The sequence below is a fragment of the Oncorhynchus clarkii genome, chromosome 11, assembly GCF_045791955.1.
Source record: "Oncorhynchus clarkii lewisi isolate Uvic-CL-2024 chromosome 11, UVic_Ocla_1.0, whole genome shotgun sequence".
NCBI classification, from domain to species: Eukaryota; Metazoa; Chordata; class Actinopteri; order Salmoniformes; family Salmonidae; genus Oncorhynchus; species Oncorhynchus clarkii.
Window position 1 is genome coordinate 19,050,240 of NC_092157.1, and position 15,411 is coordinate 19,065,650.

Below are 15,411 nucleotides of genomic sequence, written 5' to 3' on the forward strand. Positions count from 1 at the left end.
TCCAATTAGCTCCAACAGACCTTTTAGAGGAGTTAGTTGTTTACCTCTGAAAACAGCCGAGGTAAATAACTCCAAAGATAAACAACAGGTGCACAACTCTAGAGGTAAACAACAGGTAAACAACTCCAGCGGTAAACAGGTAAACAACTCCAGAAGTAAACACAGGTAAACAACTCCAGAAGTAAACACAGGTAAACAACTCCAGAAGTAAACACAGGTAAACAACTCCAGAAGTAAACACAGGTAAACAACTCTAGAGGTAAACAACAGGTAAACAACTCCAGCGGTAAACAGGTAAACAACTCCAGAAGTAAACACAGGTAAACAACTCCAGAAGTAAACACAGGTAAACAACTCCAGAAGTAAACACAGGTAAACAACTCCAGAAGTAAACACAGTTAAACAACTCCAGAAGTAAACACAGGTAAACAACTCCAGAAGTAAACACAGGTAAACAACTCCAGAAGTAAACACAGGTAAACAACTCCAGAAGTAAACACAGGTAAACAACTCCAGATGTAAACACAGGTAAACAACTCCAGATGTAAACACAGGTAAACAACTACAGAAGTAAACACAGGTAAAAAACTCCAGATGTAAACACAGGTAAACAACTCCAGAAGTAAACACAGGTAAACAACTCCAGATGTAAACACAGGTAAACAACTCCAGAAGTAAACACAGGCAAACAACTCCAGATGTAAACACAGGTAAACAACTCCAGAAGTAAACACAGGTAAACAACTCCAGATGTAAACACATGTAAACAACTCCAGATGTAAACACAGGTAAACAACTCCATAAGTAAACAACATGTAAACAACTCCAGAAGTAAACACAGGTAAACAACTCCAGATGTAAACACAGGTAAACAACTCCAGATGTAAACATCAGGTAAACAACTCCTGATGTAAACACAGGTAAACAACTCCAGATGTAAACAACATGTAAACAACTCCAGATGTAAACAACATGTAAACAACTCCAGATGTAAACACAGGTAAACAACTCCAGATGTAAACAACATGTAAACAACTCCAGAGGTAAACATCAGGTAAACAACTCCGGATGTAACCAACACAGGTAAACAACTCTGGAGGTAAACTGCAACAGGGAATGAAGGTTGGTTTAATTTCACTTATTGAACAGAGTGACAGGATGGAGGTAGAGAAAGAAAGTGGGAGGTAGACAAAATAGAAGAGAAAGACAGAATATAAAGATTAAAGAAAGAGAGAGAGATAGAGGCTAGATCAGGAGGACAGAAAGTCCACAAAAATAATGAAAAGTGTCACCCTGTCAGAGTGTCTCCTAATAACTTGGGACTTGTCAATGACAATGGCTATTGGCCCCATGCTTGCCAATCAATTATCGTTACTGTGGAGACACCAGAGCCCTCCTATGAATGTGCAGAGTTACATTCCAAATCGCTATTTCCATTATGAAAGACGTGTGTTTTTTCACTATCTAATCCTGACGTGGGGTTGTTCAATGACAGACGTATTTGTTTAAAATGTATCACTTGATGGTTTTCTTTCAAAGAGACAAATAATTGTGTTTTTTGGCAAAATGCTTCAGTTCCTTCAGAAAGTATGCCAAGAGTGTGTGAAGCTGTCATCAAGGCAAAGGGTGGCTACTTTGAAAAATCTCAAATCTCAAATATATTTTGATTTGTTTAACACCTTTTTGGTTACTACATGATTCCATATGTGTTATTTCAAAATAGTACAAATAAAGATAAACCTTGAATGAGTAGGTGTGTCCAAAATTTGGACTGGTCCTGTTTGTAAATTAAATATTTCTGTATTTAATTTTCAATAAATTACCAAACATTTCTAAAAACATGTTTTTACTTTGTCATTATGGGGTCTTGTGTGTGGATAGGTGAGAACATGTTGGTTTTTTAAATCCATTTTGAATTCAGGCTGTTACACAACAAAATGTGGAATAAGTCAATGGGTATAAATACTTTCTGAAGTCACTGTATATATCCGCCTCACTTTCAGAGAAATAAGTAGTACTGCTAGGTTTTACACAGCCAAATGTAACAAATAACTACATTTCCATTTTTTTTTGTTTTTCTCCCTAATTGGTAGTTACAGTCTTGTCCTATCGCTGCAACTGCCTTACGGACTCGGGAGAGGCGAAGGTTGAGAGCTATGCGTCCTCCAAAATACAACCCTGCCAAGCAGTTCCCGGCACAGTGCTCACTTAACCCGGAAGCCAGCCACACCAATGTGTCGGAAACACTGTCCAGCTGACGACTGAAGTCAGTTTGCAGGCACCCGGTCCGCCACAAGGAGTTGCTAGAGTGCAACATGGAAATCCCAGCCAGCCAAATCCTTCCCTAACCCGGACGAAGCTGGGCCAATTGTGCACCGCCTCATGGGTCTCCTGGTCACAGCCAGCTTTGACACAGCCTGGGATCAAACCAGGGTCTGTAGTGACGCCTCCATTTTGAATTCAGGCATTAGACCACTGCGCCACTCGGCAGGCCATAAATAACAACATTTCTAATAAAGAACTGCAAAAATGATACATTTGTGACATCAATATTGCAAAAACATTTTTTAAATAATTAAATACAGCAATATGAGATCTGCATGTAAAACATTTACATTTATATTTTTGTCATTTAACAGATGCTCTTATATAGAGCGACTTACAGTTAGTGCATTCATGTTAAGATAGCTAGGTGAGACAATCACATTTCACAGTCAAATATACAGGATACCAACATTCCATTCCAGCTAAACAATGGCTATTTAGCATTTTTTCAAACAACAAAAAAATCATACACATCAAAAATCTAAGAATAAAAAATCTGAGAACAGATTTTATATTTTACACACACATGAAAGTACCCATAAGCGATCCTTTCTGATGACAATTGGTGGATATAGCGTTTTGGAAATAAACTCCTTCTTTTAGAGAGACTGAGCTAAAGCAACCTTGAGAAGGTAGCCATCCACAATGTTTCTCTACTACTGTATTGAACTGATGGACACACACACGCAGACCCCCACACACACCTTGCTGTCGATGTCGTTGCTGCCCAGAGCGGTCTGTATGATGTAGAGGAGGGAGTCTGTCAGTCCGTCACACTCTCTCATCCTCCTCCTGGCCTCCTCTCCAGCAGAACTCACATTTCTGAAACACACAGAGGGATGGGGACAAGATCATTTGATACACCACAGGGTATGACCCTGTAAAACTCTAACATTGGGATTCGGGAATGGTATCCACCCAAAAGGGAAATGCAAGATTTTTGTAATCTTTAAAAAAACGTATTATATATATATATATATATATATATTATTTTTACCCCAATTTCGTGGCATCCAATTGGTAGTTACAGTCTTGTCTCATCACTGCAACTCCCATACGGACTCGGGAGAGCCGAAGGTCAAGAGCTGTGCATCCTCCAAAACACAACCCAACCCAACCAAGCCGCACTGCTTCTTGACACAATGCCTATTTAACCCAGAATCCAGCTGCACTAATGTGTCGGAGGAAACACCGTACACCTGGCGACCGCGTCAGCGTGCACTGAGCCCGGCCCGTCACAGGAGTCACAATGGGACAAGGACATCCCTGCCGGTCAAACCCTCCCCTACCAACGCTAGGCCACTATTGAGCTGCCACATGGGTCTCCAAATCGGCTGTGACACAGCCTGGAACCCAGAATCTCTGGTGGCACAGCTAGCACTGTGCTGCAGTGCCGTAGACCACCGTGCCACTCAGGAGGCCAGGGAAATGCACGATTGAACCAGAATGAAGGACAAAAAATGAATATGTTTGTGTGTGTGAGCATGTGTGTGTGTCTGCTCTTTGTGCGTACCCAACTAGTTTTTACAGTCACATTGGATTTATTAACTACAAAACGTTAAGGCTTGTTTTTAATTCAGGTGCCGCTCAATACATACACCCTTGTTAGCTAGCTTCAGTCAAGGGCGTGAAATTGAGCCAACTCTCAAACGTTCACGTATGTATTTTAGAATAATTCTGTTGTCCAGTGAAGTAATGATAGGCCTACTCAACTAGCTCTCACAGTCTCACGTCAGAATTAGACGTTCATTCATGTTTCCCAAATGTAACGTTTTGAAGTTGTTGCAAACATCACATTTAGAGGTGTTTAGGGTTAAGTTTAGGCATTAACTCCTAACTCTTAAGGTTAAGGAATGAACACAAAATGGTTTAGGTAAGGGTTAAGGTTTGGGATAAGCTTAAAACAAAATTTAAAAAGCAACTTTATATTGCTGAATTTGAACTTGCAACCTCTGGAATCAGATGCTTACACCCATCTGCCATCTATGTCCACAATGCCCTAGCAAAACCGAAACCTACTTCAATATAACGTCGCTCACTGTTGCCCCTAATGGCCGGTTTCCACTTCATCTCCCAACGTCCTCAGAGATGGACGGACATCGAATGCTGACTTCAATCAAGGGTGACCTGGCTGTGCATACCTGCCTTTCGGAAAGTATTCAGATCCCTCGACTTTTTCCACATTTTCTACGTTACAGCCGAATTCTAAAATGGATTAAAACAAATGTAAATCCTCAGCAATCTACACACAATACCCCATATTGACAAAGTGAAAACAGGTTATGAGATTTGTTTGCACATTTATAAAAACAAACTTGTTTACATAAGTATTCAGACCCTTTGCTAAGACTCAAAATTGATCTCAGGTGCATCCTGTTTCCATTGATCATCCTTGAGGTGTTTCTACAACTTGTTTGGTGTCCACCTGTGGTAAATTCAATCAATTTGACATGATTTGGAAAGGCACACACCTGTCTATATAAGGTCCCACAGTTGACAGTGCATGTCAGAGCAAAAACCAAGCCATGAGGTCGAAGGAATTGTCCGTAGAGCTCCGAGACAGGATTGTGTCGAGGCACAGATCTGGGGAAGGGTTCCAAAACATTTCTGCAGCATTGAAGGTCCCCAAGAATAAAGTGGCCTCCATCATTCTTAAATGGAAGAAGTTTGGATCCACAAAGACTATACCTAGAGCCCGGCCAAACTGAGCAATCGGGGGAGAAGGGCCTTGGTCAAAGAGGTGACCTAGAGTTCCTCTGTGGAGATGGGAGAACCTTCCAGAAGGACAACCATCTCTGCAGCATTCCACCAATCAGGCCTTTATGGTAAAGTGCCAGACGGTAGCCACTCCTCAGTAAAAGACACATGACAGCCCGCGTGGAGTTTGCCAAAAGGCACCTAAAAACTCTCTGACCATGAGAAACAAGATTCTCTGTTCTGATGAAACCAAGATTCAACTCTTTGGCCTCAATGCCAAGCATCACGTCTGGAGGAAACCTGGCACCATCCCTACGGTGAAGCATGGGGTGGCAGCATCATGCTGTGGGGGTGTTTTTCAGCGGCAGCGACTGGGAGACTAGTCAAGATCGAGGCAAAGATGAATGGAGCAAAGTACAGAGAGATCCGTGATGAAAACCTGCTCCAGAGCACTCAGGACCTCAGACTGGCGAGAGGGTTCACCTTCCAACAGGACAACGAACTTAAGCACACAGCCAAGACAATGCAGGAGTGGCTTCGGGACAAGTCTCTGAATGTCCTTGAGTGGCCCAGCCAGAGCCCGAACTTGAACCCGATCTAACATCTCTGGAGAGACCTGAAAATAGCTGTGCAGCAACGCTCCCCATCCAACCTGACAAAGCTTGAGAGGATCTGCAGAGAAGAATGGGAGAAACTCCCCAAATACAGGTGTGCCAAGCTCATACCCAAGAAGACTCCAGGCTGTAATTGCTGCCAAAGGTGCTTCAACTAGGTACTGAGTAAATAGTCTGAAAACTTCTGTAAATGTGATATGTGATATTTCAGTATTTTTATCTGCACAAATTTCTCTATTGGGTATTTTGTGTAGATTGATGAGAAAAAATACAATTTAATAACATTTAGAATAAGGCTGTAATGTAACAAAATGTGGAAAAAGTCAAGGGGTCTGAATACTTTCCCAATGCACTTTATGTGTGTGTGGCTGTGTCAATTGCAGGAGGCTGGTGGGAGGAGCATTGGGAGGATGGGCTCATTGTAACGGCTGGAATGGAATCAATGGAACGGTACCAAACACATCAAACACATGGAAACAACTTGCTGGACTCAGGTCCATTGATTCCATTCCAGGCATTACAATGAGCCCATCCTTCTATAGCTTCTCCCACTAGCCACCTCTGGTGTCAGTATCATTCTCAGCTGGGAACCAATGGGACTGAACCTATTTGATCCACGCACCATGCAATCTCCCAGTCAGCCATGGATGATAATACCCAATACAGACTCATTCACTACCTGGCTCTGTCATTTCTTTCCAGTGCGTTCAGAGCCAGCTAAATCAATTGTAACAGTTCATTCAATACAATTGCCAGATGACAGGGGAAGAAAATGATATATTTGCCGAACACATATCCCGCCAAGTCTAGCTTGCTCTTTCTCGCTATCGCTCTTTCTGATATTATCTCTCTCTCTCTCTCCCTTCCCCTCTCTCTGTAATGTGAAATATTTATAAAGGCATCAGCTACATGTCAATGAAGCTGTATTGATGATTTGGGGTATTAATGTTTGACACCATGCTGCTTATTGTCTTTATGGTTTTGGGTATATTGGCTTAATACACATTCAACATAGCTGGCAGCCACTGTTTTGATGTCTAAAAATTCTATTTATGAACGTTATGCATTTGCAAGAGTTAATTTGTGTGATTTCATATGTGTGTTACAGTAGGCACTAAGCTATTTTCTTTCATTTGTAAACTTTCTTCACATGCTACTTCATAACAAGGAGACAAGGCGACAGGGTGAGTTGTTGGTGAGGTTTGACGCGAGAGCAGAGGACAGCAGTAGGGTGAGGACAGGACAGGGAAGATGGTCCTGTATGTATGAATAAACACAGAGACATGTGTCAGTATGGCCAGGGAAATGAAGTGAGAGCAGCGTCCATCCCATCAGAGTGAACTGAAGCCAATCATGTGTTTCAGTAATGAGCAGACAGACAGTCAATTAGACGCTCCAGCTCTGGGCTTTGTGTTCACACTGAAGGTCAAGTCATCTCCTCTGCTCTCTGAATACCAAACATACAAATTATACTATACACGACGAAACCTTAGACTGTGCTCTCGCTGCTAACAGAGACAACGCTTCTGACAGATATGAACTCAGAATACAATATGAATTCACCTCAAGTAAATTATGGGGATCAATCCCAAATCAGGCAGACAGGATGTTATAATCATGTTTAAATAGGCTGATTGAAGAACCTGATCAACCTCAAACATGGATGATATTCAAACACTCACATTTGAATACATTCAAATAATTCATCATTCCAACACAACAGTCTTGCTTATGAGTAGAGATATGTTATAAACAGTATGTTTCTACCTATAGCCAGCTTGATGTGTGAGTGGGAAGCCATCTTCATTTCCCGAGTACAGTTTTAATGAAGCAGAGAGGACGCAGCCCTATCCTCACCTCTCTCCCACATCTCTCCTTCTGTTGTGGATTGGTTGTCAATAGAGACTAGCATGTGTGAGTTCCACCAGGACAGAGTAAGAACGAAGTCCCCAGACTTGGTGGTGGCAACGAGGGAACTGCAGTGGGGTCACCAATTCATTTAGATTTTTGTAATGGGAAATATACACATTTTGTTGAGAAAGATAATTAGAAAAATATAATTATGGGGTAAATGTATTTATTGGTTTAATTTCATTTAGATAAGAGGTTATTTGTTGATGTAAAAATCTAAAATGTACCGATTTTAAGGTTGTGAAAAACATAGGTCTCCAGAAATTTTGGTGGAAAGAATGTGAATACCACTGGTTTAAATCTTAATTTACAGGCTGCAGAGCTGTCATAGTTTCCAGTTCAGATTTAAACTGATTTAGTCACATCTCTAGTGCTAATTATAATGTGATAGATCCCACATGGGGCCCCAGCTTGCCGATTCCAGGTTTAACGAAAGGTTGAGGAACAATGTTGTAGAATGGTGGTGTGGACTGTGTAATAACATGCTGGAGACAGACTGTATGTTTTCTGAGATGAGGTAACGCGATGGTGACACCCGTCATAAGGAAAGAAAGAACTTGGGAAAATGTGAATAAGCCCCACCTAATTACTCTGTGCGTGTGTGTGTGTGTGTGTGTGTGTGTGTGTGTGTGTGTGTGTGTGTGTGAGAGCGAGTGTGAGCGGGCATGTGTGGGTGTGTGCGTGTATGTGTATGTGTGTGTGTGTGTGTGTGTGTGTGTGTGTGTGTGTGTGTGTGTGTGTGTGTGTGTGTGTGTGTGTGTGTGTGTGTGTGTGTGTGTGTGTAGTCAGAAGAAGAAATAGTCTGACCTCTCCTCTTAATAAACCTCAGAGACAGATCATCAGAAATCTACTACGGGAGATTGCTGAGATTAAACACAAACACACCAACGCACACACCCTCAAACACCCTACTATATGACCAATCATATCCTCAGAGTGTGTGTAAAATCTCCAGGTAGGTAACAGGTTATTTCCAGCAGTAAATGAGCCTGTTAGCCTTTAGCGCTAACGCCGCTAATTTATTATGTGTTACTCTCTATAAATCCCATCTAATGAATTAGCATACGTTGTTAGTTAATTACTTATTGAACACCTTTAGCAGAGGATTTAATAACCCACACATTAAATACTTATATATGTGTTATTCTTAGCAGTTGAATAACTATCTGCTTTCCTGTAAATTGTTTCAAAGTGAAGCCATGGTACAATTAAGCAATAAGGCACGAGGGGGTGTGGTATATGGCCAATATACCACGGCTAAGGGCTGTTCTTATGCACGATGCAAAGCAGAGTGCCTGGATACAGCCCTTATCCGTGGTATATTGGCCATATACCACAAACCCTGAATTGCCTTATTGCTATTATAAACTGGTTACCAACATAATTAGAGCAGTAAAAATACATGTTCTGTCATACCCGTGGCATACGGTCTGATATACCACGGCTGTCAGCCAATCAGCATTCAGGGCTTGAACCACACAGTTTATAATGCATTATGTATTACTTGGTATAGCAACCATTGAAGAATTGTATATCTTATTGGCTTTCAAGTAAACTTAGAGTACATTTGAAATCTATAGATTTTCAATAATGCTACTAGAAACTAGATTTTTGGTCAAGTGTAGAATTTAAAAAAATATTAGCACCAGATGGCTATCTTCTGTTGTCCCAGATATGAATAACCAGAGGAGGACTGCGGATGTAACAGCTCTGTCTGTCTGACTGTCTGTGTTTGTCTCTGTCTTTTAGTGTCTCTGTCTGCCTGACTGTCTGTGTGTGTCTCTGTCTGTGTGTGTCTCTGTCTGTGTGTGTGTATGCGTGTGCGTGTGTGTGTGTATGTGCGCGAGACACCGGTTGCAGGGGGCAGCCACCAGATGTTTCAACAGGATTAGGGCTAGGGTGGTCATGAAATTTTGTCAGCCGGTGGTTGTCAACCAAATAACTGCCGGTCTCACGGTAATTGACCGTTAATTAACATAAAAACATTTAGCATCTCCTGGCTTCCACACACAGCCTACAAGTCACTGATGCAGACCTTTGGAATATCTACATTTTAAAAAACTAAGAAATCCATTTAATATAGCCTGCACCTTCACAATATATCCATTACTTATTTTAGACAGGTGTAAAGAAACATGATAGGAAGAAAATGAAGTCTACTTCAGAAGAACAGAATAGCACACTCTGACATGCTGACCAGACCGGACATGTCGCGTGGGCGAGCTTCGCAAATTAAACGTAGAAATCCATGTTATTCAATTATTGCACCCACACTGCTCGCGCGCGCCAACGAGTGTCTGCGTTGCCAAGGGATAAAATAGAAGTCCTTTCTATTTCTGACGCAGATCGCGCTGAAAGTCCTGCCTCTCCCATCTCCTCATTGGTTTATAGAAGCAAGACAAACTGTTTTGCCGGTAGTCGTGGTGATACAATGAAAGTTTAGATGTGATCACCATATAAGTTCAACGATGAAAAAGCCTGGAAGGAGGAGAGATGACTAGAAAAGATTTGGTTGGCCGTTTTATGTGTGGATTAATTGTCGGAGTACAGGTCCTTGTGCATTTCAGGTAAAATAACAACTCAATGTTTATATCCAAGGACAAATTAGCAAGCAACAGCAAGCTAGCTAAATAGGACAAATTAACGTTAGCTAGCAAGTGCAAGCTAACTAGCTAAATTGCCATACATGTTTAATGATTTTCGACCTGTCCCCAAATGAATGTCATTGGTTCAGAGTTTGTTTTGATATTTTAACCTGCGTGTCGTGATCGCGTTTGGTGTGGGGGGGCAACATAAATGTATGCACAATAGCGCACGATGGCACATGCGCGCAGCCGGTTTGGGTTCCGTGTGAGTTGTCCATATATTAGGTCCTGATCTGGCTATGCCAAATGGCTGTGGGCTACACAAGTTCACAGCCAGACCAGATTTGCTTAGAATTTAGGGGCATTATTTTTTATTATTTTATAGTATGAAGAATACTATTCAACATAGCTGAATTAAATAGAAAGGATATATTCTCCAAATGATTTCAGGGAGTGCGCGCACATGCGGCAATTCTGTGTTGAGCGCTTAACTTCTTGGATATAGGGGGCGCTATTTTAATTTTTGGATGAAAAACGTTACCGTTTTAAACAAGATATTTTGTCACGAAAAGATGCTCGACTATGCATATAATTGACAGCTTTGGAAAGAAAACACTCTGACGTTTCCAAAACTGCAAATATATTGTCTGTGAGTGCCACAGAACTGATGCTACAGGCGAAACCAAGATGAAATTTCAAACAGGAAGTGCCCCAGATTTTGAAGGCGCTGTGTTCCAATGACTCCGTATATGGCTGTGAATGGGCCACGAATGAGCTTAGACTTTCTGTCGTTTCCCCAAGGTGTCTGCAGCATTGTGACGTATTTGTAGGCATATCATTGGAAGATTGACCATAAGACACTACATTTACCAGGTGGTCGCTTGGTGTCCTCCGTCGCAATTATTTCGTAATCTCCAGCTGCAGTACTTTTTAGTTTGCTACTGAGGAGAAACCCAACTGCCACGAATGATTTATCATCGAATAGATATGTGAAAAACACCTTGAGGATTGATTCTAAACAACGTTTGCCATGTTTCTGTCGATATTATGGAGTTAATTTGTAAAAAAGTTTGGTGTTGTAGTGACTGAATTTTCGGGGTTTTTTCTTAGCCAAACGTGATGAACAAAACGGAGCGATTTCTCCTACACAAATAATCTTTTTGGAAAAAATGAACATTTGCTATCTAACTGAGAGTCTCCTCATTGAAAACATCCAAAGTTCTTCAAAGGTAAATGATTTTATTTGAATGCTTTTCTTGTTTTTGTGAAAATGTTGCCTGCTGAATGCTAGGCTTAATGCTATGCTAGGCTATCAATACTCTTACACAAATACTTGTGTAGCTATAGTTGAAAAGCATATTTTGAAAATCTGAGATGACAGTGTTGTTAACAAAAGGCTAAGCTTGTGAGTGAATATATTTCTTTCATTTCATTTGCGATTTTCATGAATAGTTAATGTTGTGTTATGGTAATGAGCTTGAGGCTATGATTACGCTCCCGGATACGGGATTGCTCGACGCTAGAGGTTAACAAAGAAACAGGTCGTCCTATATGCTTTATTTAGAGTTATTTATGCTACTTTAGTTGTAATACAAACATTGGGCTATATGTTTAGATTCTAAGGCTGCATGATGCAACTCTAATGAGGATTTGAAAAAAGTTGCATGAAAGACATGAGCTCTGCTTTTTTTGTGCAGGCAGTACACACTTCATCAGTCTCTCATTCACAATTTGACAAGCACTTGACAATGCCTCGAATCTCCCAGTGGCATCCCCTTTGAGGGGCCGTAATTCCCCCTAAAGATTCCATGTATTTTGCGGCCAGTGGCCTTTGTGCCCTTTGGCTGAATATAATCATTAGAATTCCCTTCTCCCAGCTGTGTTCTCCGAGGCATCTCTCACTCACATGGCTCTCTCAGAAATCTCAGTTCTTATTAGCCAATGCCTGTCATATGATCGGGTCCTTCTCACAGGCGACAAGTGAAGACAGACACATCAGGGACGCAACTGCATGCGTCCTTATCAAATTCCGAGGCACATATTGAAGATGTTGGAAGAACTCTCAACATTTACTTTTCATCAGCCAACAAGATGAGTAGGCCTAACGAACAGCAAAAGCAGTAGCCTACGTCAATCGACTATCACCCATAGTACAAAAGTTATTTCTCCCACCTATTCTATTCTGTGGGAGAAATAAATATTCCATGCATAGTCTGGGACAGTTGTGGGATGGGATAGATCCCAAATTAATACACCACTAGCATCAGAACCTTTAAAAGCAATGAGGCTGACGCAACAGATCAGAACGTTTAGCACAAAATCTTGATTAAATATTAGGCTATTTCTTCACATTATAAGTGCAGCAATGCGCACACAGCAGTACAAATGTTCCTAAATTCAATCAATCAGCGGGAAAACACCATTCTCAAAAGTGACCGCAAATGTGATTATAAATGTAATACTTGTATTATAAAGGTGCATTTTTATGGTGAACATTTTCTTCCCCAAACTCACAGGCTGCGTATGCATTCCAGTTAGGCTCTGTACCCGTTGTAAAGCAGATTAACATACTTAATTTTAAGAAGGTATTTGGCCACTTTAGTTGTGATACAAACCTTATCAACACATATAAGCCTATGGGCTAGGCCTAATGATGTGTGCAACTATGATTTGAAAAAGTCGCAAAGAAAGGCATGCACTGTTTCTTGCCTTACTGCACAAACTGGGCATCATTCACAAGTGATAGGCTAATATTGTCACCCATCAGACTAATCTTGATTTAATCTTGTCATTACATACACTAAATAATATATGTGTGATTTTTTTATTTTATTCAGAATGGACTGTTATCATGCACTTGTCTAGAAACAGGGCCAGGGGGGAATAATACATGTCATCTATGCACTTAAATAGTGAATGAGGACGCTTTTCCCATGGTTCATTTTCATGCCAGCCAGCTAGGCTATACTCCTGTTGCAAAGAGAAGCAATGTGCTTAATATTAGGAAAGTTAAGAAATAAATACTCTATAGTATTCCTAGCCTATAGGAAGCTGATGGGATCCTCTTCTTTTTAATAGAGGCCATCAAAACGCTGTTCTCTTATGCAATAGCATAGCCTATAGAAATGTTGCGCAACATGAGCTTATTGGCTCTCATTAAGTGTTTGATTAGAATTTCGAATACATTTACACTGATGTCAGAGTGATTACAGGGACAATAGAGTGCTGAGAACCAGGTAGTTAGCAAGTTTGGTAGGCTTCTAATGACTATCATTAGCATCAGAACCTGGATAAGTCCAATGGCGCACAATTGGCCCAGCGTCGTCTGGGTTAGGGGAGGGTTTGGCTGAGGTAGGCCGTCATTGTAAATAAGAATTTGTTCTTAACTGACATGCCTAGTTAAATAAAGGTAAAAAAAAAAAATCAAGAACAAACAAGCCCCTGCATAGAAGAGAAGGAAAGCTCTCCACAGGAGTCCCCGTGTTTGGCCTGATAAGACTGATATCATTATGTGTGTATGTTTGGCTGTGTTTGAGTGTGTGTGTGTGTGTGTGTGTGTGTGTGTGTGTGTGTGTGTGTGTGTGTGTGTGTGTGTGTGTGTGTGCAAGTTAATGTGTGTGTTTGTGAGTGTGTTCCAAGCAAAATGTCAACAATTTGGCAGTAGAGAGTGCCAAAAAACACACAAATCAATCAAATATTTGTACCTCACACAGCTGGCCAGCTGCCACTAGCAGCACCACTGATCTAATTATAGTTATCAACACCTACGAGAGACATAAAGAGGGGGAGGAGAAAGGGGAAGGAGGGGAGAGGAGAAAGAGGGGGAGGAAAGGGAAGGGAGGGGAAGAGAGAGAAGAGAAATGGATGGGAAAGAGAGAGAGAGTAATGGAGAGAGAGTGGGAGAGGAGGGGGGTGAGTAGCTCTTGGGTACATCTGCCTATTAAAGGGCATATGGACCCATCACCTTCATTAGATGACTCGTCTCATATTTGCATTTAGAGGGCCTCTCTCTTTCTCACACACACAAACACACACGATGCCTCGCCAACACTTCATTCCCATTCCCATCTCCATCTCTTCAATGTCAGCTATGATTCCAGAGATTGATTCAGTTTCACCACCACAACACATACACCACACACACCTATATTGTAGCAGGTGAAAGGGTCTGGAATTGAACTGAAGACAAAGACCAAACAGAGTGGCCCCATGTCATTCTAACCCCAAAATAGATAGATTCCAACAACCAAGTTCAGAGAAACCCTCTCTCTCGCGCTCTCTCTCGCTCTCTCCCTATATATGAACCCCCCCCCCCCCCCTCTCTCTCTCTCTCTCTCTCTCTCTCTCTCTCTCTCTCTCTCTCTCTCTCTCTCTCTCTCTCTCTCTCTCTCTCTCTCTCTCTATATATATATATATATATGAAACCCTCTCTCTCGCTCTCTCTCTATATATATATATATGAAACCCTCTCTCTCTCTCTCTCTCGCTCGCTCTCTCTCTATATATATATATATATATATATATATGAAACCCTCTCTCTCGCTCTCTCTCTCTCTCTCTCTCTATATATATATATATATGAAACTCTCTCTCTCTCTCTCTCTCTATATATATATATATATATGAAACCCTCTCTCTCGCTCTCTCTCTCTATATATACATGAAACCCTCTCTCTCGCTCTCTCTCTATATATATATATATATGAAACCCTCTCTCTCTCTATATATATATATATATATATATGAAACCCTCTCTCTCGCTCTCTCTCTCTATGTATATATGAAACCCCCTCTCTCTCTCTCTCTCTCTATATATATATATATATATATATATATGAAACCCTCTCTCTCTCTATATATATATATATGAAACCCTCTCTCTCGCTCTCTCTCTATATATATATATATGAAACTCTCTCTCTCTCTCTATATATATATATATGAAACCCTCTCTCTCTCTATATATATATATATATGAAACCCTCTCTCTCTATATATATATATATATATGAAACCCTCTCTCTCTCTATATATATATATATATATATATATGAAACCCTCTCTTTCTCTCTCTCTCTATATATATATATATATATATATATATATATATATATATGAAACCCTCTTTCTCTCTCTCTCTCTCTATATATATATATATATATATATATATGAAACCCTCTCTCTCGCTCTCTCTATATATATATATATATATATATATGAAACCCTCTCTCTCTCTCTCTCTCTCTATATATATATATATATATGAAACCCTCTCTCTC

At 40.7% G+C, this 15,411-nt stretch overlaps 1 protein-coding gene across 1 annotated transcript in view; it reads right to left on the reverse strand.

Annotated features, from left to right (window-relative positions):
- Nucleotides 1-15,411, reverse strand: part of LOC139420325 (catenin (cadherin-associated protein), delta 2a) — a 383,017-nt gene that overhangs the window by 66,179 nt on the left and 301,427 nt on the right. The window contains exon 16 of the mRNA XM_071170302.1: nucleotides 3,030-3,147. Within this exon, the coding sequence (XP_071026403.1) occupies nucleotides 3,030-3,147 (118 nt within the window). The remainder of the gene's footprint in view (nucleotides 1-3,029; nucleotides 3,148-15,411) is intronic.